This window comes from Chanodichthys erythropterus, chromosome 16 (assembly GCF_024489055.1).
Source record: "Chanodichthys erythropterus isolate Z2021 chromosome 16, ASM2448905v1, whole genome shotgun sequence".
NCBI lineage: Eukaryota > Metazoa > Chordata > Actinopteri > Cypriniformes > Xenocyprididae > Chanodichthys > Chanodichthys erythropterus.
In genome coordinates this window covers 20,675,659-20,703,615 of record NC_090236.1, presented here as the reverse complement: position 1 = coordinate 20,703,615, position 27,957 = coordinate 20,675,659, and the positions used below count along the sequence as shown (strand labels likewise).

Genomic DNA, 27,957 nt, shown 5'->3' with positions numbered 1-27,957 from the left:
TTGGGGCTGCATGAGTGCTGCCGGCACTGGGGAGCTACAGTTCATTGAGGGAACAGAGCATGATCCCCTCCCTTCAGAGACTGGGCCGCAGGGCAACATGATATTCCAACATGATAACGACCCAAAACACACCTCCAAGACAACCACTGCCTTGCTAAAGAAGCAGAGGGTAAAGGTGATGGAATGGCCGAGCATGTCTCCAGACCTAAACCCTATTGAACATCTGTGGGGCATCCTCAAACGGAAGGTGGAGCACAAGGTCTCTAACATCCACCAGCTCCGTGATGTCGTCATGGAGGAGTGGAAGAGGTAGAGACTCCAGTGGTAACCTGTGAAGCTCTGGTGAACTCCATGGCCAAGAGGGTTAAGGCAGTGCTGGAAAATAATGGTGGCCACACAAAATATTGACACTTTGGGCCCAATTTGGACATTTTCACTTAGGGGTGTACTCACTTTTGTGGCCAGTGGTTTAGACATTAATGGCTGTGTGTTAAATTATTTTGAGGAGACTGCAATACAAGCTGTACACTCACTACTTTACATTGTAGCAAAGTGTCATTTCCTCAGTGTTGTCACATGAAAAGATATAAAATATTTACAAAAATGTGAGGGGTGTACTCACTTCTGTGATATACTGTAGATATGGATACGCCAGTTGAGTCTGTAAATGAATTGATGCAACGGATGTATGTAGCATGAGAGACTCGCTGTGCTGTTGGTTTCTGGTACAGTAGTTGAAAAAAATGACTGTCAGTGAGAAACTGAGAACACCACAGACACAGTTTCAGCAAATTTCATTAATAAATTATAACGCTGTATCCAGGCAACCAAATCAAGCTACACAAGGAAACTGGATAGAGAAGTTGAAATAGAGAAAAAAGACTTCACTGTAACTAACTAGTCCATGGAACAGGTAACTTGGATTGCAGATATATAATCAATTAATTAATTTTGTAATATTGTTGTAGTCTTTTTGCAAAGCTGACTATTTTTATTGAAATATAAAATCTGCTAGTAAAATCATTTCAACTCAAAATTTAATGCACATGTACACATATTGGTAAGTGGTTTAGAAATAAGAGGGATAATGTGCATCCATGCATCTCTCTATACAAGTAAATGTCGCCAAAGTTTTCTTCTAATTCTAAATTTTCTAATTCCAGAAAATGAAGATCGATAAGACTTATTTGGATGGCATTTGATAAAGATATAAATATTAATACATAAATACTCAAGGCAAAAAGGGCCATTAAACAAAATAAATACAATAAAAAAATCAAAATGTAAACTTCCTTGTAAACCTGAATTCAATTTAAGATGGGTTGTATGTTCCTTTACTATGTGTAGTTTACATTCTACTGGTTGTTGGCATCAGTCTAATTTGACTAGCTTCTAAATCTGCAAATATTTGGCATAAAAAAAATGTTTTTCTCACCTTTAAATGGTAATAATAATAAGCCTATTTGCTTCGCTATCCTAATGCTGAACAATTATGAAGTTTAGTTAATAACTACCACTCTTGTAGGTAGTTAATGCAGAAACTAAACATATATTTAATTAATATACTTATACTAAACATCTGTAACTTACTGTCATTCCACAAAATAATATATATTAGCATCTGGTGGCAACTTTTAAGGACATCCAAATCAGATTGTCCCAAAACAATACAAACACCACGATTCAATACCTTTTTAAGCTCTGAAAAAACGTTGAAGGTTGGAGAACCTCAAAATATCAGCCGACAAACAATAAAAGCAGATGTGGACAGAGACCCAAACCCTGAAACATCTGGATTCCAGATGAAGACGACAACCTTCACATTCCACAAGCTGAACCCATAAAACACACACAGACACATATGTACTCCAAGCATGTCACAATAAAACTATATTTATAAATTAAAAAAAGAAAATCTCCTTAACATGGTACTTCAAAAATTCTCCCAATACAATATTGCTGACAAACACTGAAAAATATATTCTCAGTAAAAACAATTTCCATGAATAATGAAATATTTGCAAGAGACATTTTACTGAGAGTAAAAATGTAAAAAAAAAAAAAAAAAAAAAAAAAAAAAAAAAAGGCCAAAAAAGTTAAGAACCTCCTAATATGCGCTAAAACAGGGTAGATGACAACAGAAATTTCTCTTCAAACTTTGACATTTATGTCCTTGGTTGGACTACATTCACCTTGTATCCTCACACCCATATAGTGTTGTAAGTAAATCCCATTCAATTATTGCTATTTCTCTCAAAATATCTTTTTTTGTCCATTAGAGAAATCTTTCCATTTTCTCCAATAACATTTCCCAACTATTTTGAGGTGATTTTACTCAACATTTAGTGAAATGTCTTAATCTGTTATTGAAAGCAGGAACTGATGTTTGCCTATGCTTTAGTAGACTAATTTCTAAGACCCAAGTAATGTTGGGGCTCACAAGCTATTGATTTTTAGGTCAGCACTAATCCTAATTCTAATCGGTTGCACTAGTAGGCCACTTTTTATTTTGTAATCCATAAGGCAAAAAATTGTTTGGGCACTTCTGCTTGCAACTGTCGTGCAAAATCACATGATGTCAACGAAGAACTCCCCGTTGGCTGTGTTGCACGAGCGGCGGGAGCCCGTCAGTTCAGTGGGAATGTTGGCGAGATGGCGGCCGGACGGCGACCCCGGGGTGGCTCGTGCAGATCCCTGCTTCAGGCTGTAGCTGTGAGATCGTGAGCTTCGCACACTGCCCTCGCTGGGTGGTGCCGCCGAGCGCTCGCTGGGGGCTCTGTCTCTGCGGAAGTCAAACTCATGAGCGTCGCCCATTTCACTTCCGCCTCCTAACCTGAAGTCTCCAGCTGGGGTTTTCCCCTCAGTCCTGCTCCAGCTGCAGTTGGAACCGCTGCTCCCTATGGACAGCAAAGTTAACGCAAGTGAGACATTATTTAAAGGTGACCTAGAATCAAAAATTGAATTTATATTGGCATAGTTGAATAACAAGTTCAGTACATGGAAAAGACATACATTGAGTTTCAAACCCCATTGCTTACTCCTTCTTATATAAATCTCATTTGTTTAAAAGACTTCCGGAAAACACGCAGATCTCAACATAACACCGACTGTTACATAACAGTCGGGATCATTAATATGTACGCCACCAATATTTGCATATGCCAGCTTATGTTCAAGGCATTAGACAAGGAAAGGCAGTATTAACGTCTGGATCTGTGCACAGACAAGGTAAGCAAGCAAGAACAATAGCGAAAAATGGCAGATGGAGCGATAATAACTGACATGATCCATGATATCATGATATTTTTAGTGATATTTGTAAATTGTCTTTCTAAATGTTTCATTAGCATGTTGCTAATGTACTGTTAAATGTGGTTAAAGTTACCATCATTTATTACTGTATTCGCGGAGACAAGAGCCATCGCTATTTTCATTTTTAAAAACTTGCAGTCTGTATAATTCAAAAACACAACTTCATTCTTTGTAAATCTCTCCAGCAGTGTAGCATTAGTCGTTAGCCATGGAGCATACTATCAAACTCATTCAGAATCAAACGTAAACATCTAAATAAATACTTTATTCACATAATTCGAAGCATGCATACAGCATGCATGACGAACACGGGGGGGGGGATTACATTGTGATATTCTGCATTTTATATATAGCGATATGAAAAAAAAAACACTGCAAGTTTCATCAGATGATTTTAATAGGTCTATTTGAAAAATAATTAATGATTTTTTTGGGGGGAGTGCATCCGCATAGGAAAAAAAAAAAAAAAACAGATGAAAAATTACTTTTTAATCTGAAGACATTAAGTGAGAAATCCTTTTAGGACTGAATGATTTGGGAAAAACATGAACATAATAATTCCCCCAGGACTATAAAATAATTATTTTGATTTTATTGTGATTATTATTCAGTATATTAAAGGTGCCGTGTGTAAATTTGAGCAGCATCTAGTGGTGAGGTTGCGAATTGCAACCACCGGTCAGTCCACCGCTCAGCCCTCCCTTTCAAAAACACACAGAGAAGCTACGGTGGCCGACACGGGACAAATATGTCATCATCTGAGACAGCAGAAAGTAGCCAGTCAAGCAAACATACTCTGTAGAGCAGTTTGTCCCGTTTAGGGCTGCTGTAGAAACATGGCGTCGCAAAACGGCAAATTCAATGTAAGGAGACCCATGGTGTATGTAGATAGAAATGGCTCATTCTAAGGTAAAAAAAAACATAATGGTTCATTATGTAAGAACTTTATCCACCATGAAAACATAGTTATGTATATTATATTGCATTTCTGTCAATATATCTTCTTAAATATTACACACTGGACCTTTAAAAAATATAAGAAATATGCACATCTTGGTGGAAATAACATCACAACATTTAGTTCCATCGAGAGGTGCATCAATTTTTGGTTAAGATCTTGTACTGACAATGCAAGAGGTGAGCACTCTGTAAAGTCTACTCCAGCACATCCCAAAGACCTTCAATGAAACTGAGGTCTGGACTCAGAGGTGCCAATTCAGGTATGAAAATGATTCTTCATGCTCTCTGAACCATTCTTCCACAATTTTAACCCTGATGAATCTTGACATTGTCATCCTGGAATACGGCCATGATGTGTCTTCCTACATGGTTGTTTAAGAAATGTAAAGCGACACACCCCATCTTTTAGGGTAAAAAAAAAAAAAAAAAACGCTGTCAAACATAACATGCTAGAAAAATAAGAGTCACTGTAATAATGATCCATTCATAGATTCTTAAGTATTTGCCTATTAAAATCCAAACAGCGACTTTTTTTTTGACCAGGCAGTGTATTTATATAATAGGATTTGTACTGTAAAATTACAATACTAATATTAATTTCATTTTTAAACAGTATACCATCAAGCTTTTATTTTGATGGGCGATTCAAAGTAAATTAACCAAGTTGTTGTGAGACTCTGAAACACTGCATCATGAACAACATCTGTTGTTTGTGCTTTACTCTGAAACCACATACGTTTACTTACTACATCGCAGCCTGCACGATTTAAAAAATTGCACTGAACCATATCACAATAAAGATTTTATTTCGATATATGATGCAGTATGACTTGAGGCTACTGACCTTCACTGTGCTGGCTGCCTGCACTGCCTCCACCTGCTTCAGAGTAGTTGTGAGCTGCATCCGGATGGGAATGGGCTGTTGGGTACTGGTAAGGGAACGCGGCAGGCCAGGGAGCTTCAGCGGGGTGAAGCAATGGAGCTAGAGTGTCCTGATCAGATGCCCCACTGGATCCGTCATGGTCATGCAGAGAGAGATGGGCCATATCTACGACAAAACACAGGCATGTTGTTACTTGGACAGATGGAAGTATTGGGCCATGAATAGCTGGTTAAGCTCTGGTGAGATTGAAATATGATTTTCTTGTATTGACAAGCCTACACTAAACATAGCAGTAGAATATTTATATAGCTACATAATCAAACACAAAATGACCTTTTTCATAAATTCAACAACTGGAATAACAACGAAATTCCAAACAGTGGTTTAAAATCCCCTACTAGCTTACAATGAATGAATGCACTTGTTTTAGTTAAATATACAATAGGCAGATGTAAACTGTGTTATTCCGTTGTGTTAAAAGATTTGGAACAACTTGAGGGTGAGTAAGTAATGACAAAATTTTCATTTTGAACCATCTCTTTAAGGCCTGTTGAATCTGCGTCAGCAGATGGTGAGAGAGATCACTCTGATTGGCTGTTCAGCTTAGTGAAGAAAAAAGAAAGTGACAAAAGCAAGCAAACAACAGAGCCAAGAAGGCACACAAAGAAGGCTCTTCACATTTTACATCTTTTTATCTGAGCATTCCAATACGCAAACATTTTCATAATGACATGGCCGTCTGGAATGAAGGAAGTGAGGACCCACTGATCAACATGAGTCTTTTTGGCCCAGATGCAGGCAACGCAAGGCAACAACATGGTCGGCTTTCGTTGATGTCGGTTTGGTGAGCCTTAAGTGGGCCATTCTAGATTAAATAAGCTACCAAATGTCCATGGCTATGCCATTTCATGGCTTTGTGAGAGGATGGAAATTTAAAGCCCTATCTCTCACATGTTGCATATTCAAACCATAGGACCACTTTTATGATGGTCTTTCATCCGTTTTTAGATCTTGACAGCCCCTGGTCACAGTATGGTTTTATTGTCTGGCAAAGAACAGCTCAGAGATCAATATTTTATTGTCTGGTCCACAAAAGAACGAAAGTCATACAGATTTGCAATGACACGGGTGAGTAAATGAATATAAATCTAATTTCTGACAAACTGTAGTCATAAAAGTACTTACTGCCAGAAAGATCACCAAAGATGTAGTAGCACTGCTCGGAGAAGGTGATTTTGTTGACAGTGTGGCGGATGAAGCCGGCCTTCAACAGATTGCTGGCATATTTGCGTGCTTCACGGCGATCTGCAAATCCCTCCACATGATGAAACAGCCAGTCAACCACATCAGAGCCTAAAAACCAACATATGCACCAATTATTATATACAGAAAGCAGTTTACTAATGTTTATTTTAAAGTTGTGATAAAATGGAAGTAGCAGATCTTTTCCTTTGTACTGTAACATACATCAAAGTATAACAAATATTATTGAAAAAGAAAAAAATAGGACAGGGACTTGATTCTTAGCATCGGTTGTTGACCAGATTTTGAGATGTGGGTGCCGCAATAAAAAAAATTAATGCAAGCTTGAGCGACAGGGACAGGGACAGGGAGGGACATGGTCAGGGTTCAAATGGAATACTGCAAGTATTGTTGCTAGGCTGATTGCTTTGTAAAATGTAATAAACTGTTATTATTTCTTTTAAGGAATGTTGCAGTGTTTATTATAAATGATTTTTAAAAAATTCATGTGCCCTCATAATCTTTAATCAAAACATTAACTTCTCCCCATCACAACATTTCTACTGTCCCTCCAGTGGGAGAGAGGGTCAATAACATCCATTTCAGCAACCTGTCACTCAAATGAGATCACTGCAATTAGCAAAAGACAGCGATCAAATGATCCAATCAATTCCTAAAGGACAATCAAGTCCTGCCCTACTTTTTTTTTTCTCATTTGAAAAGCTGTTTCACTCTGAAGAATGTCACAGTAGAAAAGACAATCCAAAGATCTGTTTCATGCTGACTTGAATATTAGTAAAACTAAAGGTAAATCAGGTAAAAATATAAAGAATATAAATAAATATAAAGTGTGTCCTGACCTATGAAAGCATTGGCTATAGTGATCTTCAGCCACATTCTGTCTCGAACTTCCAATCCTGAGTCTGGACAGGCCATTGCTTTTGCAACTGTTGCCATGTCGCTGTGGACGGACAGGTGGTAGTCATCAAATCCTGCGAGAAGAACAACACACATTTTACAAAAGCATCTGTCTGGTGGTGAGAAACCAGGACCTCCCACATACCATGTTGCTGCTACACAGTTGCTAAGGTGTTTGTTTCTTTAATGCCATATCAGCATCAAAGGCAATACTTAATGCAAAAATAAACAAAAAACATATTTCTATACAATTAAAATTTTACATCATTACAACAACTAAATAAGATATCACAGTTTAATATAGTTGTTATGGCATTGTCAATGGGATTTTTCTCACCATTTTTTCATTTGCCAGGTAGAACTTGTAACAACATTTAGAAAATTAACAGATCTCTCAACAAGCCGCATGATTTGAGATATCATTCATGTCTGTAACACAAATATTGTGGGACGCCAAAATGTAGGGGTCCGGTGTCTTTTCAGATTCCTAAGCCTAAGTATACGCAATAATAATAGTGATGCCTTAAAGATTTCAAAGCTGTGTGCAATATCATCTGGAGGAGAGTCAACAGCAGATGTCTTACTCTCAGTCTCTGGGATGGAACTGGAGATGGAGGAGCTGGTGGAGGTGACCGTGCTCATGGAAGGACTCATGCCGTAGGGTGGATAGACACCTGTCATGGCTGCCGTATGGGACACCCAGGCTGCAGGGTCAATGGGCCGGATAGGTTCACCTGGGACAGAAGGCAACAAGTACTCAAAGTTTATACAGAACAGGTGAGCGAGTTTTCACATAATTTTTTGGACATAAAATGACAATCTAAAATCTTTCCCTTAAATGTTGCTGTCAAATCTATTAAACTTAGTGTAAACCTGTTGAAGAGCCAATGAAATTTGAGAGCTAATCACTGAATGACACAAAAACGTCATATGATTTCAGAAGATGTATACATTTATTTGAAATAGAAAACTTTTGTAACATTATAAATGAATTTACTGTCACTTTTGATCAATTTAATGCATCCTTGCAATCCATTGTCACGTTACATCATGACATTCCGCAACAGCTAAAAGCTGTCTACACTGACAAAGCACTTGGACTAAGTCAGAAATAGAACGGGGAATCCGTTTACTGTCAGGAATTTGTTGTGTCGCACTGCATCCAGTGTAGACAATATCACTGATTATAATTGGTTCTATTGTCGCGCCGCTAGCATGTTAGATATCACTCACATTTATTCTGCCTTGTTGCAAAACATTTCATTATAGATGAATACCGCAAACAAAAATCAGCAGGCTAAAGAACACTTCCACAAGGAACTTTTGCCTATGGTTTAAAAATACCACAGCAAAAACAACTAGTCTATAAAATTTCAAGCATTATTAAAGACAAGTAAACTACGGAAGAGGATTAGGGCCAAGCAATAATAAAAAAATAAAACCATCTCAAGATTAAAGTTGTTAAATTTCGAGAAAAAAGTCGAAATAAAATGTTGAGAATAAACTCATTAAATTACGAGAAAAACACTCGTTAAATTGAGAAAAAAGTCAAGATAAAATGTTGAGAATAAAGTCATTAAATTACGAGAAAAAAGTCATTAAATTACGAGAACAAATTTGTTAAATTATGAAAAAAAAACTTAGTTAAATTTAAATTTAAAGTTAAATTTCGAGAAAAAAGTTGAGATAAAACGTTGAGAATAAAGTCAATAAATTACGAGAAAAAAGTCGTTAAATTACAAGAACAAATACGTTAAATTACGAGAATAAATTCGTTAATTTAATGACATTATTCTTAACATTTTATCTTGACTTTTTTTCTCGAAATTTAACGAGTTTTTTTCTCGTAATTTAACGAGTTTATTCTCAACATTTTATCTCGACTTTTTTCTTGAAATTGAACGTGTTTTATCTCGTAATTTAATGACTTTATTCTCAACATTTTATCTCAACCCAGACCCGTTAATATTTGTCCCGTTACCCGATCCGTGCCCGCAATAAATCACACACGCTAAAATCATTCCAATTAAAGTGGTTTATTTTTTATCTCGCACATCTCTCAACATCACAACAGCGTCATGAATGGGCTAATGAAACAGGCTAAAGTGCAAGTAAATTTGTTTTGCACCATTCAAGTAGCCTACCACTGGCATCTAAATAGGCTTTGGAACCTGATAACTATACGCAAATAGACCTATTAATGAAATAAAAAGAACAAAAAAAAATACAACCTGAGCCTGTCGCTCACAAACAATAGCCTATAGGCCTATGCATTTACTTTTCCTTAAGGATACTTTGCAAGGAAAAGGATATCGTCCACAGTCCCAGGTTTAAGTTGCGTTCTCCGTTCTTGAATTACAAATCCAGCTCTCTCACTCGCAGTAGCTACTCCTGCAACGCTCGCTCCAACTAGGCTACGAGAAGCATCAACAAAAGTCGCACTGTCGCAGTGGTGGTGACGTGATGGGTCAAATGTCATATCGTTGTTACGTATGTGTAATGGTAATTTAGACATACAAATATTGCGAATATTTTTTCATTCGCGCTACTACCCGCCTGCAAGGAGTTAATTATCCGCCAGCATCCCCGCCCTTGAATTTTAGGAATGTCACAATCCACCCGTTTTAGCCACTTTTATGCGGGTACCCGACCCGTTGCAGGACTCTATGAGAGGCAGCTTTCTGTGCACACGTTTTGGCTGGGTGCATGCAGCACAGAAAACAGCGTGCGAATCTTCCTGTGCTTGAATGGTTTAAAAATCACATTAAAAACACTTCTGTATGCGCACTTTGGATGTGTGTGCAGCACAGAAAAAAGCGCACAGGTCTTCCTGCAGTTGAATGGTTTAAAGTGATATTAAAATGCACAAAGGAATCAATAAAAGGAATCAAAATGTTAATTTTATATCAAGTATCCGATTCCAGAATTGGAATTGATTTTCGATTCCAAGCCCTAGTCCTTGCTGAATAAAAGTATTAATTTCTTTTAAAACAATTTTTTTTCTAAATCAGTATCCAAAATTTTGACAGTAATGTATATTATGGTGCATTTATGTGTAAATGAGTGTGTGAGAATGAGTGAGGGAAAAAAATGAACACTCACTCCTCGGCAAAGCAAAGCAACTGTTAGGGTTTGGGTCCCAGCATTTGGCCACCGTAAGCGACACGGGTCTGCAAAAAATTGTGCAGTTGTTAACACACTGTTGTGGATCAGCTAAACATGAATAAGAATGTTTTGTAATATGACTCACCCAGGCTTATGCACAATCTCCCTCAGCACTCGTACCGCATCATCGTTGCACATGTTCTCGAAGTTGATGTCATTCACCTGTGAAAGGAAACGGTAATATGAACTGATACAACCAGCTTCTCTTTCAGATTCCTAACCTGAACATGACTTCATCCAATCCTCACCTGAAGCAGCATGTCACCAGGCTCGATCCGCCCATCGGCCGCCACCGCTCCGCCCTTCATTATGGAGCCGATGTAGATGCCTCCATCGCCTCGCTCGTTACTCTGACCAACGATACTGATGCCCAGGAAGTTATACTTCTCTAAATGAGGTAAAGTGAGAGAGGGTTAAGGCAAGACTTTAATAGTATGTTGTTTTGCACATCTGTAACATTAATCAGTTTATACATCAGGGACTATGTCTTTGGGCAGGAAAAATTAACTTAATAAAATAAGGAAAGAAAATATATGCCCTCAATATTTTTAAGGCATTCAAGGCTGCTGTATTGTGAATACATTCAGCATTTAATTAAAGAGCAACAAAACCATATAATGCAGACTCACCCATATTTAAAGTGACAGTGATGATATTCAGCGACATAGTGGAGTCAGTGATGCTACTGAAAGATGAAGACTGAGGAAAGAAAGAGACAAAGTCAGTTTTAATGTTTTATATATGCTATTTGACAACTATTTCCTCGCCAGCGTTTTTTTTTAAGTTACCAGACAGCGCCAGCATTTTTAATAATTTTCAAATGTTTATGTTTCACATGTTCGCATTATTTTACATGTACATAAGCAATTTTTATTGCTTGTTTCTGCTGCTGCTTCGCCTGTGTTTTGATTCTGAGAGATTCTCTTTCAGTAGATGCATAACAGCGCCCCCTACAGTTAAAACATTCAACTGTATAACAGTTGAAACTAACCCCTAACCCTACCCCACACCCTGACAAACAGCTTTCACGACCAATGATAAAGACCTTTCTCCATGCCCGTACCTTTCAGCATGCCCCAACCTTTTGTCACGCCCATTACTTAGAAATACACACACTTTCCTACACTTAGAAAATTCCGTCAATGGCAGGGAAGGGTTGTGTAAAAAAAATGATGGAAGAGATCTGTCCATTGTCTTACCCTCTCCATTTGCTGGGCTTTGGGTCTGCGCCTCCGCCGGCGATGTCGTCTCATTAGCCTGGACGAGCCACTTTGCTCTGTAACACTGCTAAAACTGAGAAACAAGTGTCACAATACAGAGATTACCTGAGCATTTCATTGTGTTTCCAGGCAAAGAGAATGTGAAACATACTGATTACTAAGAACAGGAATTGCAAAGACTATAATGGGTTAGTTTACCCAAAAAATGTCATTTCTGTAATTTACTCACCCTTTTTGTTGTTCCTAGACATTCATTCATTCATCATCAAAACACAAATGAAGATATTTTAATGAAACTTCTGTCTCTATTAAAATTCCACCAAAAATGTGAAGCTTCAAAAAGTTCATAAAGAGATTGTAAAAGTAATCTATATAAATTGAGCAGTTTAATCCAAGTCTTCTGAAAACACACAATTGCTTTAATATGATGAACAGATTTCATTTAGGCTTTAATTCATATATAAACATTGATCAATACACATACATAAAGCACTTCAAATATGGTTAAATGGAAGCTCAAACATGCTTGTTTAAGGGTCAAGAACCGATGAGCGTTTTCTCACCTGTCAAGAAAGCCAGTGATATTTTAGTATTTATTAATATATTTGAAGTTTTATGTAAAGAGTTTTATTTAAAAAACAACAGTTTTTTCCCCCCATTTTTTACGCTAGGCAAGCATGTTTGAGCTTCCACAAGAACCAACTAAGTCTGTTCTTGAAAATCAAGTACAATTTAGTTGCCATTTATCATATTTGATGTTATTAGTTTTGGTGGAATGGACTTCCAATGGAGGGACAGAAATCTCTCAATCTTTCATTAAAAATATTGAGGATGAATAAAAGTTTAACAGGTTTGGAATGACATGAGGGTGAGTGTAAAGGGTAAATGACAGAATTTTCATTTTTTTTAATAAACTATCCCTCTAACAGCTCTGATTCTTTTAGTACTTTTCAGGGAGCAACCAATAAATTTATGCTACACAAAAATACTAAACCAATACCCAATACTAAAACAAATACTCAAAACAGCAAATATTTTGCATCTCTTAATTGTATTATTATAATTAATACAATAAAAGTACATTTATCACCACAAAATGTATTACCTGAAAACAACCACTCCAGCTGGTTCTGAGAAAGAACCAGTTTTTGAGACCCAACCCTATCATCAACATTAATCTACATTTACTTTAAACAATCCCCCCAAACTATATTTATGTTTGCCCACATTTGCTTGTCAAATAGCTCAAGTCTAAGCTCTGAAAAACCATTGGGGCTCGCTGTGATCGTAATCATTTTGAGCGCATTGGTTTGGGAACGAACAAATGCTGTGAGACTCACCGGCTGGTGGAGCCGTCATCCGAGTCAAAACAGCTGCTTGATTCCAGTTCACTGCTCATGAGGGAAGAACGGCTGTCACAGATGTCATAACCTCCCAGATCCATGCCTCTGCCTCCCCGTGAGTAGCCATTCTGCCTTCCTCCTACAGAGACCAACATGAATTATCAGATACAAGTGGCGATTTGTATTTAATTGCTTAAATACTTAAATATTAATAATTATTTATATTAAATATGAACCTTTTACTGACACAAACCATGGCAGGTCTCACAAAGCATAAGACATGCAGTGAGAAATCTAGGTGGTGAGGTGACACATACCAGAGTGCTCATGTGAGTGTTTCCTGCGCGATCTGTCCCTCTCCCTCCGGTGTGACACCACTGAATCCGTCTCCGTCTCATCATCCACACCATGCCGGCTGCCTGCAGCCTTTGGACTGTGTGAGACAGAAGGTTAAGGATTACAGGAAAAAAAAAAAAAAAAAAAAAGACTGAGAAAATGTTCCTTATTTTGAGTTTTACTGCCAACTTGTTATATGATCTGATCATTTATCATTTAACACAACGAAAAACTTACTGGAAGGACGGGGGTCTGGAATCTCCAATGCCTTGACTTCTCTCGTGAGATGGCGGCCGCTCGGACTGACTCTCTGCCACTGAACATCCATCTGAGTGCGAGCCGTCTGATGACACCAGCTATTAACACACACAAAAGAACAAGTATTGTCTTGAGCAGTTTGCTGGAAGCTGAAGTGTTGATGCATTTACCAATACATGGTTAAAAATTGTTAGAATTGCTTCTCAATCAGAAATACACCCTTTAAGCAGAATGGTTAAGTTTGAAAATATATTTTTCAGGGTAAAAAGTATTTTTACAAATGTCATGAATTATTAATTAATAAATGGCATTACGTTTTTGCCCCACAAGACATTCTACAACCTGAACTAACCTTGCTTAAAAAGAACAAAATATCTGATATTTTAAGAGACCTACTGACTTCAACACACAGACGGTTCCTCTATGATATCATTTCCTATTTTGTGTTTTTGTTGTTGTTTTGCCTGCATGTTTCTGTATGTTGTCACACCAACATTACTTTTGATTTGGCAGACCAAAGCTTCTCAAATTTACAGTATTTTAAAACTGTTGCAGTACCATTTCATTTTATAATAATACAAGATTACACACTACTTAAAAGGATTTAATTCTTATTCTATGAATGAGTTTTGTTTTTTTGTTTTTTTAAATATAAAAAAGGAAGATTAACTCCATACAAAGGATTGGTGGGACCAAATATATTAAAGAATTAGCTTTAAAGAAAATGGTAACAATTCACAATAAGGTTTCATTTATTAACATTAGTTGACATGAATCAACAATACTGCTGTTGCATTTCTTAATTTTTACATTTACTAATACATTATTAAAATCAAAAGTTGTATTTATTAACATTAGTTAATGCACTGTGAACTATAATGAACAAATAATAAACAATTGTATTTTTATTAAACATTGACAAATGCTGTAAAAATATAATTGCTAACATATGAGACCTTCACTTTACAGTAAAGTGTTACTGAAAAAAAAAAAAAAAAACCTTTTTGGTTGACCTGAATATTTTGTTGGATGCATGTATGGAAAAGTAACTCTGCAATACTGCAAAATATCTTTGTCCTCCACAATTAAAAAGAGTTGATCAAAGCCTTGCCCACAATGATGAATCTAAGAGCACTATTACAGAACAGATGTAGCTGTTTCCATCCAAAGTTGAGAATTTAAAGGTACAATATGTAACATTTTTGCAGTAAAATATCCAAAAACCACTAGGCTAGTGTTATATATTTTGTCCAGCTGATTACAAACAATATCTCTAATGTTTTCAACTACTTGTAAATCATGAGAAAATTCCCATTCTAAACCGTGACACGGGGCAGTGCAGTCGCCTGTCAATGACGTCAGTTAGCCTTTGTTACCACCTTTACTGACGTAGAAACCAACAGTGCCGTGGACAAATGCGGTAGTGTCTAGCGTCCAGCAAACCACTAGCTTGCTTCAAGCAGTTCCTTATTTACTTCTTGCACGTTTTATGGTGGATTGTGTTACTTATTTATGGAACATAATTACTGTTTACCATCTGCCGCTGGTTCTGTCGACAAGGACAGCTCCCGTAAACTCATGACCGGAAAAGCGGAAGCGGCGCCGGCGACTGTGTCATAATAAAAGTCCTGCTGCTCGTGAGGCGTGTGTTGATCAATCGCTCCAGCTCCTCGTTCAACTCCCGCAACACTCGGTCCTGATCTGCTTCATACTACAGTAACGTTAATAATCGCATCCACGAACATGAGTTCTTCCAGACTCCAATCCCTATTCTTTTGCACAGTCCTTTGAGATGGAGACCACATGTCCAAAGTTTCCGCTCTAAAACTTGGCGTCATCAAACTACGCCAATAGGCTTCTAGCGACCTCTAGCGGAAAAAAATATCACAAATTGTACATTTAACTGGGGGAACAAAATTGGAATATCGCATAAAATATTTGCAAATACAGCAGCGTTTCCATCCCATGTGCTCAAGAGAACAAAATTATGACTACCTGGGAAATTGGGACAAAATACCTATAATAAAAATGGAAGTTTTCAATCGGTGAAGCAACTCTGGCTCTTTTATCGTAAATCATAAATGTCTTGCGTCAGATCGAGCAAACAAAACACTGTCATGTTATCTTGCCTTCGGATGCTGGCGTTTGGGAACACAGTCATGTGAGATGCTTCTGAAAGGTCAATATACCAAATCATTCTGATGACAGACTTTGGCTCAAGCATTTCAGATGCTGTGCAGTGAAATTGGTCCGCTAGTCCAGATATTCACTCACATCCTCTGTTGTGGCAAAGTCACGTGAGATTTTTGTTGCGCGTTGAGGGATTTATTCTGTAAATGTGTTTCCATCACAGATTATGATAAAAAAAAAAAAAAAAAAAAATGTATCCACCTCAATTGAGCAGTTTATGATGCACATTTTTAGAATTTATCCGTTTCCATACACATTTTAGTAGGCAACATCCCAAAACACTGAGGTTGAATTTCAATTATGAAGTTAATATGCTGAAGAAAGTCAGTAAAGTGTTATATATTTGTGCAAATCATTTTACGCCGGACTACTTTACAAACGAGGGTCAGTTCAACACTGGATTTGCACAAAAGATTAACATAACGGTACATGCTATTCGAGGAGTTAAATCAACTCCACAGCAACTACATTAATTTATCCATTAACCATTCAGAAACGTCCAGATGTATTCTAAAAGTTGTAACTTCTTCCTGAGTCTCTCCATCAACGTCAGACTCCGGTTTGAACAATGTAAAGCTGAACACCGTTTCTGACAATCATCATTTTGGCTGCGTGAGATTCCCCAGCTTTGTTATTGTTCAACAACCAAAGCTCGAGCTGTTAAAGCTCCGCCCTCTCCTGGAAAGGGGGCCGGGAGCAGCAGTTCATTTGCATTTAAAGAGACACACACAAAAACAATGTGTTTTTGCTCACACCCATATAGGGATAAACTTGACAAGCTATAATAAATGATCTGTGGGGTATTTTGAGCTGAAACTTCACAGACACATTCTGGGGACACCGGAGGCTTATATTACATCTTGTAAAAAGGGGCATAAAAGGTCCCCTTTAAATAGTAAAGAGTTTGTTTTTGCATATGCTGTCATTCAGAATGAAAAATAAGTTCTTTGTGGTTGCAAGGCATTTAAAGTGGTACTTCACCGCTGGCAAAATGGGCTTTCAATAAAATTTTACTGCCTATACAATAGAAAGGCAAAACATTTTTTGGAAACGGTGCTACCTGACTAGAGAAAACAGAGAAGGAAGGCTGTTGTCTTCCCTTTTGTCAAACAGGTAGGAATACTTCAATACTCATAACGTACTGGGCATGTTGTTGTCCGAGGCCACTCCCATTACCACCTTGCTTTAGTAGGAAATACTTCTTAGCAAACTTTTAGTCATAATGGTGTCGACTTGTATTGTTCCCAGGTGCAAGAATTCAAAGACTAAACTTTTCTTATTTTTGGTTTCCCAAGAAGGCTCCAGTGTGTTGTAGGCAGCAGGTAAAGGCTGCAAAGAATCGTAAATATGGAGAGAACGCCGTGATGGGAAATCTGAAAAACCTCAGTGTTTGTAGTCAACATTTAAAACTGGATGACCACAAACAGTGTTTTAGGGCAAACAGAGGGGAAAAAACTGAAAGAAACTGCCGTTCCGTCAGTACCGCCCAAATACCACAAGCAAACCACGGCATCACGGACAGGTAAGAAATCTTTTGCCATAGTGTTCAATTTTTAACATAATGTTGTTTAAAGAGGAGACAAAGTATGATACAATTTCAGTGATAAACCTACCCTTATAATAATGGTTTTGTTAATAACCCTCTGTCAATTCGACTGCCCATGGGCGGGGCTACAAAAATGAGGAAGAATAATCTGTAGTTTTCACAAAAGCCCCGGAGCTGTCAAAACACATCATCCGGCAGACTTCTGCTGACAAATAAACGTGAATTTCTCTGTCCAGCTAACACAGAGAATGAGCTGTTCATCGTCATTTACATATACTACAGACATTGCAACAACACAAAGCAGGTTGAAAATCTGTGAATTTACACTTTAAATATAAATGAGAAGCTGATAAAACAAAGCTTATGCAGCATACTAAAGTCTTTGATTAGCTGCATCACACCAAAGTGAACCTTAAGCAGGATTGACTGGCAGCCTCTTTGAAAAATACAAATAGAGCAGTGTCAGCACTCAAGAGAACCGGGAATGGGCTGAATTAAAAAGCTAATCTATTATGCAAGGAGCACCAGGGAATTAAGATGCAGGTCTGGATGGGATGTGTGTGTGTGTGTGTGTGTGTGTTCTCACCCAGCATATCACACGGCCATTGTAACAGGGAAGCTTTGCATTGTCGTCGGTGATTTCCTCCTTGACCACCCTGCAGAAACACAAGAAACCGAGAAAAAGAATAAGAACAAACAACGTCTTATTTTCCAACTACAGTCTGTGTGCTTTAGAGATCCCCAGAGTGTCTGGGAATAAATTAGAATACGTAAATGAGACAATGCCATTAGATGAAAGAAAGGACGGGTTGGATCAGAAACGCATAAATCAGATAAGCATGCACACACACGTGCTCACAGAACACACAAAGGACTGAACACATGAAAAGAGCTGAGGAAGACTCCACCAGATAAGATTCCAAACTCATGAATTCAACCTTATTTCAGATGTAGAATAAAATCTACCACAAGAAAGTTTTTGAAGCCTGTATGAAAAAACCTGTTTGTTCAAAACAAGTACATGCTCACATTATGCTCACAACCAACAAGATTGTAATGTGACACTCCAAATCCAAACAATAATATTTTAGACTCGCCCATATGTTCACCTAGTAATGCTTGAAATGAATAGATATAAACAATTACACTTATTTGTGTCACATTTATTTGTGTAAACCAAAACAGCCTGAGATTTTGAGCCAACATATAGAGCATAACCAGATAAATTTATAATCACTGAAGTGATTTCCTTAACTTTTCCAGGGATGTTTCCACAAGCATCGTAAGCCTAAGTAGATAGTAGAACCAGTGGTCTCTACGATCTGTTTTACTGTATTTTTGATTTTAAAAAAATGTCTTGGAATAAGAGACTTCTTTCAAAAATATTAATACAAAAACCTAGGGCTGGGCGATATATCGCATGCGATTGTCACGCGCATTTCGTCAGTAAAGCCGGTTCCCTGATTACTGCTAAATCACCATCACCTGCTTTCAAATGGAGCGGCATTTAATAGACAGAGCCGTAGATCACTGACAAGCTACGCAATATCGCGTTCATTATCGAAGGCGATTCATCTGCGATAATGAACGCGATATTGCGTGGCTTGTCAGTGAACTACGGCTCTGCTACAGATGTTTAACATTTTAAATGTCAAATGATTAATCGCGATTAAATCGCATACAAAATAAAAGTTTGAGTTTGCCTAATATATGTGGGTGTACTGTGTGTAATTATTATGTATATATAAATACAAACATATTCATGTATATATTTGAGAAATATTTACAAGTATATGTATTTATATTTTTCTATCATTTATATTATATATAAATAAAAATATTTTGTACATAAATAACATATTTCTCTTAAATATATACATTAATTTGTGTGTATTTATATATACATATTAATTACTCACAGTACTCAAACATATATTAGGCAAACTCAAACTTTTATTTTGTATACGATTAATCGTTTGACAGCCCTAAAATCCAGACTACTTAATTTTATACTCCCCAAAACAAACTACTTGTTTTGATGTTTTGAATTTTTCATTCATTCACAAACACTCCAATCCAATAAAGGCATTTAAAAATGTGTAAAAAGACTCTTTGTTGCATTGACAGACATTTAAAACATCAATAGAGACAGATTCAATTAAGCTATTCGTTTCCATTTGGCAGAAATCTGAGCCTGCCCTTCAACGACGAACATCTTTAAGTTTTTAATGAGCTTTTTTGAAGGGGAGTTAAAGGGAGGGGAATGGGACGATCAAACTACGACATATTTCACTGGGAAAGGTTGTAAAGCTGCCAGTGCTGAAGCGATCAGGGCATTCCACAGTGACTGCCTGCAGTTGTTCCAAGTCAACATTCTTTCGCCTAATGAAACAGACAGACAAGACAAGAACACTAGCCAGCACCTCAAATGTGACTGATTCACAAGCTAGTTTAAAGATACAGGCAACACTTTATGCTTAATGCTTAACAGACAGAATTCATGCACTTTTAAATCTGAAGTCTGGACAAAAAAAAAAAAAAAAGATGCAACATTTCATGACATTTTCAATCACTTCAATGTACATGTGATGTTAAAGGATTAGTTCACTTTCAAATTAAAGCCCCCCATGTCATCCAAGATGTTCATGTCTTTCTTTCTTCAGTCAAAAAGAAATGAAGGTTTTTGATGAAAACAATCTAGGATTTTTCTCCATATAGTGGACTTCAATGGAGCCCAAACAGTTGAAGGTCAAAATTAGTTTCATTGCAGCTTCAAAACGTTCTACACAATCCCAGACGAGGCATAAGGGTCTTATCTAGAGAAACCATTGCACATTTTCTCAGTTTTTTTAAAAAAGTTTCATAAGTTTTAACCATAGATGCTCGTCTTGAACTAGCTCTCTTCTTCTTCTCTATTTAAATTCCTGCAGTGTAGACACTGCGAAGTGTATCACTGCCCTCCACAGGTCAAAGTTTGAACTAATTGTTATATACTTGCACTTGCATATTGTATATGACAATTTAGTTCAAACTTTGACCTGAGGAGGGCAGTAATACACTTAGCAGTGTCTACACTGCTGGAATTCAAATAGAGAAGAAGAAGAGAGCTAGTTCAAGATGAGCATCTATGGTTAAAACTTATAAAACTTTTTTAAAAAAATTAGAAAATAAGCAATGGTTTCTCTAGATAAGACCCTTATTTCTTGCCTGGGAATGCTGTAAACTGTAATTTTGACCTTCAACTGTTTGGGCTCCATTGAAGTCCACTATATGGAGAAAAATCCTGGAATGTCTTCATCAAAAACCTTCATTTCTTTTCAACTGAAGAAACAAAGACATGAACATCTTGGATGACATGGGCGTGAATAAACCATCAGGAAATTTTACTTTGAAAGTGAACTAATCCTTTAAGCACTATATACTGATATGAAGAAAATGCTCAAAAGTTTCAAACAACCTGAAATCAATATTATTTTAATCAATTTGTTTCCAAGGCCACATGATTATTGAAAAAGTCTTTTATTTAGAAATCATTTTAGAGATATTGCTGGCCAGATGTTAACTTAATGATCATACTGCAATATTTAAAGTATGCATGTCTCCATTAAGACATTTCACACACTGCCTTGTAAGCAAGTTTTACTCTATACAAGCACTCACAAGAGAAATATATAACCAATGATATATTTAAATCGCAAAGCAAAGCATGAAAAAACATACATAACTAATTTCCAGGCCTGTACATCACTTTTATTTTAACATTCTGGCAACACCTGGTCTACAGATCCAAATATGTGTACAGGCCTGCTTTTTGGTGACCATGTTAATAAAGGCCCAAATAAGAGGTCAAAGAGTTCACAGCAACTCCAAAAGGCTTTTAAAGGATGGAAACGTTGAGAAATGTGTTTTTGGCTAATGACCAAGACCGTAAATAAAACTAGTTTAGCGTATCCAAAAATGTTTTAGTCAAAAAATCTTGTGGGGTACGTTCGGAATTGGGGGACATATGGCCGTTGAACCGCGCATGCGCACGGCACATTAAAAAAAGATTCTACTGTACTTCTCAGATGAGCTTTTGAATCGGGGTGGAAAATTCCTCAAAGTGGTAGTTAAACGGGTTTGTTTCGGCGATACTTGCTCTTAAATGTTCTGACACGAAGGTGCTTTGTGGGGAAAAAGAGAAGAAAATACTTTAGGAACCGGATCTGAGCACAATAAGCGTAAAGAAACCCCCAAACCGCGAGTGTTTTTTGTGTAGTCATGGTAATTTAGACTGACGCTGGAGAACATTTAAGAAGGAAGGGTACTAAACAACTCCCTCCTGTGATACTTTGACTGTGCTCTCCAACCATTCATATAACTAACTACAACAAAGCTCGTGCCGTCAGGCCAAAAGCCATATTTGAGAGTAATCCAGTCTTAAAATGGATGCCGTCGTCAATTGAACAAGACCTAACATTCACCCCTGCTGAACCCCGCGCGCACACATACACTGTACATTTGACTCCTTTCACACAGAAGCGCGTCCAACACAACTAATGGGGGATATTATATCAGCCTCTGAAGGATCATGGCAGTCAATCCGTGATCCAAACAAGAGGAGAAAACGTGTGAAGAGCTGGAATTGTATGTTAAACCCGAGAAAACATGCACAAGTGCTAAGAAAACTAATGTACGGTAGGCTCACCCAAAGTCATCGTCCATAGATTTAAAGAAAAACTTGTAGTTTGGTTTCTTGAGAGCATTTTTCAGGTCCAAAAGAGTGACCCTTTCGGCAGGGATGGGCAGTTTGACCAGGTATGGAGTTTCCTGGTCGTCGAGATGGTAGATAACTTTAGTCTCCCCCATTGCAGACCGCTGGGGAGAAGTAAACGGCGGTCATCCAGCGCAGGGGCTCCCTTGATGCCCCTCCAGAATGGGCTTTTGCTCGCTTTTACCCGCCAGTTGACTTTTTTGTTAATCCCGTTCTTTCTTTCTTTCCTTCCTTCCTTGCCTCCCTCCGGAGTTCCCAGGAATCTTCTATATCAGCGCAAATATTCCATGAGCTGACTGGTTTAAGGGGCGATTATTGGTCCATACTCTTATTTCACTCTATCCCGCCTGTTGGGAAGAGAGAATAATCCGTGAAATGTGTGAAAAAGAAGATTATTTTGGTCAGGAATGCCGTGGCTATTCGGAGAGCTTCCCTGTGCTCTCCTTACAGAGGGTTTTGTATTGCTTTCATTGACGCCGACTGCCCGGGGAAACGTGCTCCCCCTAGCGGAGAGGGGTGGTAGGTGTGAAAACTGTTACGTGGGGGTCATTCTAGTAAACGGATGCCATTTGGAGAGATGGGTAAGCTGTGTCGCTTATCTAAATTGGCCCCTGGGCAAGGAGAAATGCGCCTAATTATATTTCTGTATATAATTATATTATAATATCAAATGGAATCACATACATACAGCCATAAAAATCAAAACTTAAAAGAGTGGTCCAGTGGCACAACATGCTGTGTTCAGTTAGGGGTAAACTGTGTCACATCGAGATGTCATTGAAGCACATATGAACAATTTACATTCTAATTATTTATTTATTTATTTATCTTTTACAAATAATAATTATTAATGTATTATCCCAATCTGAAGTATTATTTTTGCTGCATATCATTCCTTTTTTCTTTAAAATATCCACAAATACCCAAGAGGGTTAAAGGGTTAGTTTACGCAAAAATGACAAAAACTCACCCTCATGTCGTTCCACACCCATAAGACCTTCGTTCATCTTCAGAACACAAATTAAGATATTTTGATTAAATCCGATGGCTCAGTGAGGCCTCTAGCAATGCCATTGTAACTCTCAAGATCCATAAAGGTACTAAAAAAATATTTGAAACAGTTCATGTAAGTTCAGTAGTTATACCTTAATATTAGGAATTTCATCAAATTATCTTAATTTGTGTTCTGAAGATTAACGAAGGTTTTACGGGTGTAGAACGACATGAGGGTGAGTAATAAATGACATTATTTTCATTTTTGGGTGAACTAACCCTTTAATAGTTCAATGTAGTGAAACATTTTGCTTTTCTTATAGATTAAATGTTTATAAAATCCTTCTGAAAGACATTTTTATTCCGCATATCCATCAAAGTTTTAGTGGGATATAAATAGTAGGAACTATGAAATTTGTAATGAAAATAACGAAGTAGTGAATTTTTTATGAAAACAAAATTTGTTGAGATAAAAGCTAGCATTTTGTCTTAATTGCCTTTTGTTCCACTTATAAAAATACTTTTTGTCAATTCACATCTTCACAATATACCACATCCGTTGATAAAAACAGTTTAATCTCTTGATAAAACCAAAGCTGTATACGGTCCACATTAAAGTAGGTTAGATAAAATTAGAGAAAATACAAGCACCTGACCTGGTTTATAATTGCTGTGGTTTGCAGGCAGATTAGTCTGAGCTGTAACGTATAACACTGTGTAGTCACAGAACTTCAGTGAAATGCTTTAGGTTTAGTCAATGAGTTGCTCATATTCATTAGTCACATTAAAATGTTCATATCAACTCCCAGAATGTCCTTTAAATATAACTTTTTTTTGATAATTCATCAAGTGTGTATTAATTATGCCCTAGTGTAAATGTAGCAAGAGAAAGCAAATGTAAACAGGTAATGCATAAAACATGAAATTTTATTGGCTAAATATTAGCCATGAATTAATAAATTAATAATTTTCACTAAAACAGTAGCAGTGGGGTAAAGTGTGTCAGATGCTTTGGGTTTAAAGTTGTCAGTGGCTCCACTAATATTAATTGAAAAGGGGAAATCAGGGATGCAAACAGGTAAGGGGGAAAAAGGTGAGATAATTGCACGGGGCGGGGGCATGCTGCGCACGGAATTTTTATTTAGTTATTTGCTTTACATGCTCATTTGTAGTTACTTTAAGGGATTTTTTCATTTATTTTTTATTACCCTATATCCAAAACTGTAATTTTTCACACAAAAAAAATTAACAATGTTGCAACATTTGGTTAAAATCTCATGTTATAAAAGACAAAGTGCTATGCAGGATATTTAAGAATGCCGCCTTAGTTTGTTCACTAAAAGATTATGTAAACTTTTATTAAAGGATTTAACCATTTACACTACAACATTTTCAACTAAAAATGGAAAACTTGTGCATTTTGGCCATTCATTTACACAATAGCATTTTGGGGGCCTGAAAATGCAAACTTTTGAAAACAATACCGTTCGAATTTGAAAAACGGTAATGTAGTTATGTGTTCAGTCTATAGGTGCGTAAGTGACATCCCCATGCATTACGCACTGACCTGGCATGCATAATACAGCGTTTTTAATAGAGGATCCGTATGAATGGGATCGTTTTGACAAGGTTGTCGTCTGTACTAAAAGCAGAAGTGTTTTTCCATGTACATCACTGTTGTGTAAACATACCCTAAAAGTGAAGTGTTGAAAATTGTTTCACTACATTTAAATATTCTGAAATTTTCTGTTAGAAAATAGGAGACAAATTCTTTGTGTACACATCTCAAATATTTGTATTTCAAATGTAAATCATTCTGGTGTTAAATAACACCACAAAATTCCCCACTTTTTTTTTTTTTTGAAGCGCCATATTTCTATGACTCTGCAGACATGATTTATTTTTACTCATTTCTCTTTGCCTAGAGTAGAACAGTAAAAAATAGCATGACTTAAGTCTACTCTACCACGTGGAAATTGAAAGTTGAAAAGAGAAATGTTTTGGCTATTTGCTTTTCTTGCCATGTACCACAAAATATTCAGACTGATTATTAAGGGACCATAAAACATCCACATACAAACAACAAAATGTTAAGCAGAAGGTTTTATTTATAAAAGTATGTACTGCAGAAACACATATGCAGAAAACAGCATCTGGAAGAGAAAAAAAAAAAAAGAACCATTAATCCACAGAAACACTTCAAAATGCAGCATGAACATATGAATGTTAAATCTTACAGCATTCATGTGTAGCAGTCAACCCTTAATTCAAATTTTACACAGTGCCTTTTACAATACAAGTTACAAAGCAGCAAAATATAAAATGGCAAAAGAGGGAACAAATCAAGATTGTAATTTTGAGTCCATTATAAAAACTCACCTCACACACCACTAATCCTTGATTTCTGGGTAATTTACCTCCACTAGAAAGGAGAATGTAGACCCTTTGTAAGACAGGATGAAATGTGATTAGAATTACGAGTCACCTTTATGACCAGACTTGTGTATTATACATGATCATAGTGTATGATGTATTAATGTCCATAAAATGAAACTTCTGAAAGGCATATATATGAACACCTTTAAGCAGCCAACTTATGTGTTAATGTCTGCCCTATTTGACACCACATTCATCTGACCAGCAATGAACAGGCAACACTTTAAGGCATGATTGTCTTACTTTGACAGTAATAGAGTGCCCCAGGGATGACACGTTTTTGTAGGCAAAACCCGGAAGCGAGTTAGCATTTTAGGAGTTCCGGTTCCAATGCCGTCAAGTCTATGGGTTTTTGCTAAATCGCCTGAAATAAGGTCTGTGGTTAACAAAGCCTCTAAATACTTTCACGTTTTGATCTATGACATAAAACACACCAGTTATAACCAACTTGTGAGTTTTTAAACTTTTACTGTGTCTTAAAATCGGAGGTTGCTAACAAATTGATAAAAGGGACTATTTCCTTTGGCAGGGACATTAGACGTCATAATTAAAAACGGGACATTTGGACAGCATTCCTCATGAAAAAGTGGAAAAGTATTCATAACAGCACAGATCATAATCAGCGAGCATGTTTTTAAATAAAGTTGTTTTTTAAATAAAGTTCGAGGAAGCTTGGTGGTGGTGATGTTGATCCGCGACCATGGTGTGCTGTAGTCCGTTTATAGCCTACTGCTAGCCTTTTATATCTGACGACTTTATTTAGGCTTCAAAATCTATAAATGTTGTGTTAACTTGTAAAGATTATCTTGATAGAAAAAACGTGTAAGTGTCATAACCATTTGTTAAACACAGAGCTTATTTTCTGCGATTTTCCAAAAGTCTATGGGAAAAATGCATAGGCTTTCGCTAACTTCCGGGTTGGCCTACAAAAACGCGTCATCCCTGGGGCACTCTATTAGAACTTTAAGCAGTTAAGAGAAAAAAAAAATATTTCATAGCTGCATACCAGGTGTCATGCAACCCTGCCCATGTTGCTACAGCAGCCTTTTACCACATTGGTTGTTCACCTGAAAATAGAATAGTTGTCAAAAGCATGAACGCAGAAGATCATGTCATGAATATAGCTCATTGTGAACATTGTTCTTGTCATAGCACAAGCAAGAGGAACAATTAGTGTGTCCTCTCTTAAATTTGGCCATTTCAAGATTTAATGTGCGCCTTAGTTGACACCACATTCATGAATGTGAAAATGAATGGGCAACACAAAGGCGAGCCTCTTCAAACAGCATAGAGAGCTACAAAAGCTTAAAGGGATAGTTCACCCCAAAATTAATATTCTGACATCATTTACCCACACTTAATTTGTTCTAAACTTGTATAGATTTATTTTTTCTGCTGAAGTTTCCCCAGGTACATGTTTGGAACTCGAGGGTGAATAAATGACAGAATTTTGTGAACATTTTGGGTGAACTATCACTTTAATTTTTTATTTTTATTATTTTTTTTTTACAACTAATATTTAAAATATGCCGTAATTTATCTAACACATCACTTTACATCAAATGTAAAGTCACACCTGGAGGGTTCAAAAGCAACTCCTGGCCCTCATGGTCTCAGCATGTGACAGTTACTCGGGCCACGTGTTTCAATGTAAAGCTGAAAAAAGAAACAAAAAGACAAATAAGTAATTAAACAACGAGGGCAAAAAGAAAGATCAAAATCCAATGACGAGCTACGTCCAGCTACACATTTTAATTCGATGGTTACAACTGCTGAAGGGCCACAGAAATACCCTTTTAAAATGTAACACCAGAAAAATTTTTGTTTGCACATGTAAACTAGGAAGTAACTAAAATAAGCAAGGAATATTTTAAAACGATGACTGTACAACAAACAATCAAAACTTCCCTTTGCATTGTCGTACTACTAAAGCAAACATTTACTATAAAACCTGCCGATATACAAACAACATTTAATACTCACCCACATACGTTCAACATTTGCAACGAAACCGCCACTTTAAGAGCGCGTGATAACTCTGGTTCATCTCCACGTGGACACTAACCAAAAAAGTCCTTCGCTTCGGAAGCAATGAAGGACCCAGTGTAGGCGACTCTGAAAGTGCCTGCGTGAAATTACACTTGTTTCCTCAACCTTCACCAAAGTTCAGAGTTGGACACTCCTACTCATTGTTCATTATTACTATTTTCAACATTTTGTAAATAATACAAATGTTTAGATTACAGCTCTGCACACTGTTCACTCTACTCATCTCTGTGTGCATGTGCATATGTGTGTGTGTATATATATATATATAATACAAATTCACACACTCACACACTCACACTGTCACACACACACACACACACACACACACACACACACACACACACACACACGCA

General features: G+C 37.0%; 1 protein-coding gene, 1 long non-coding RNA gene and 2 other non-coding genes across 4 annotated transcripts; all 4 read right to left on the bottom strand.

Annotated features, from left to right (window-relative positions):
• Positions 1-1,049: 1,049 nt before the first annotated feature.
• On the bottom strand, positions 1,050-22,587 carry dvl3a (dishevelled segment polarity protein 3a). Its single transcript, XM_067362155.1, has 15 exons — positions 22,061-22,587; positions 17,960-18,029; positions 13,617-13,735; positions 13,361-13,476; positions 13,041-13,182; positions 11,680-11,773; positions 11,110-11,179; positions 10,729-10,868; positions 10,566-10,642; positions 10,418-10,485; positions 7,900-8,049; positions 7,258-7,389; positions 6,341-6,508; positions 5,117-5,320; positions 1,050-2,897 (listed from the first exon to the last, which is right to left on the bottom strand). The coding sequence occupies exons 1-15, from the start codon at positions 22,219-22,221 to the stop codon at positions 2,569-2,571; spliced, it is 2,040 nt and encodes a 679-aa protein (XP_067218256.1). The 5' UTR covers positions 22,222-22,587; the 3' UTR covers positions 1,050-2,568.
• Positions 22,588-25,207: 2,620 nt separating this feature from the next.
• Positions 25,208-27,665, bottom strand: LOC137003235 (uncharacterized). Its single transcript, XR_010891950.1, has 5 exons — positions 27,539-27,665; positions 27,132-27,211; positions 26,562-26,622; positions 25,499-25,562; positions 25,208-25,272 (listed from the first exon to the last, which is right to left on the bottom strand). It is a non-coding gene; the product is annotated as an uncharacterized lncRNA (long non-coding RNA).
• LOC137003968 (small nucleolar RNA SNORA13) lies at positions 25,654-25,786 on the bottom strand. Its single transcript, XR_010892064.1, has one exon. It is a non-coding gene; the product is annotated as a small nucleolar RNA SNORA13 (small nucleolar RNA).
• LOC137003967 (small nucleolar RNA SNORA13) lies at positions 26,691-26,826 on the bottom strand. The gene has a single exon (XR_010892063.1). It is a non-coding gene; the product is annotated as a small nucleolar RNA SNORA13 (small nucleolar RNA).
• Positions 27,666-27,957: the final 292 nt, after the last annotated feature.

Bases quoted from the DNA above. Each gene is read 5' to 3' on its own strand.
- dvl3a (XM_067362155.1), bottom strand. From the start codon at position 22,221: ATGGGGGAGACTAAAGTTATCTACCATCTCGACGACCAGGAAACTCCA. The intron at 13,736-17,959 runs GTGAGAACACAC...GTGTGTTAATAG, and splicing joins ATGGCCGTGTGATATGCTGG to CTGGTGTCATCAGACGGCTC. The intron at 11,774-13,040 runs GTGAGTCTCACA...CTTGTTTCTCAG, and splicing joins GATGACGGCTCCACCAGCCG to TTTTAGCAGTGTTACAGAGC.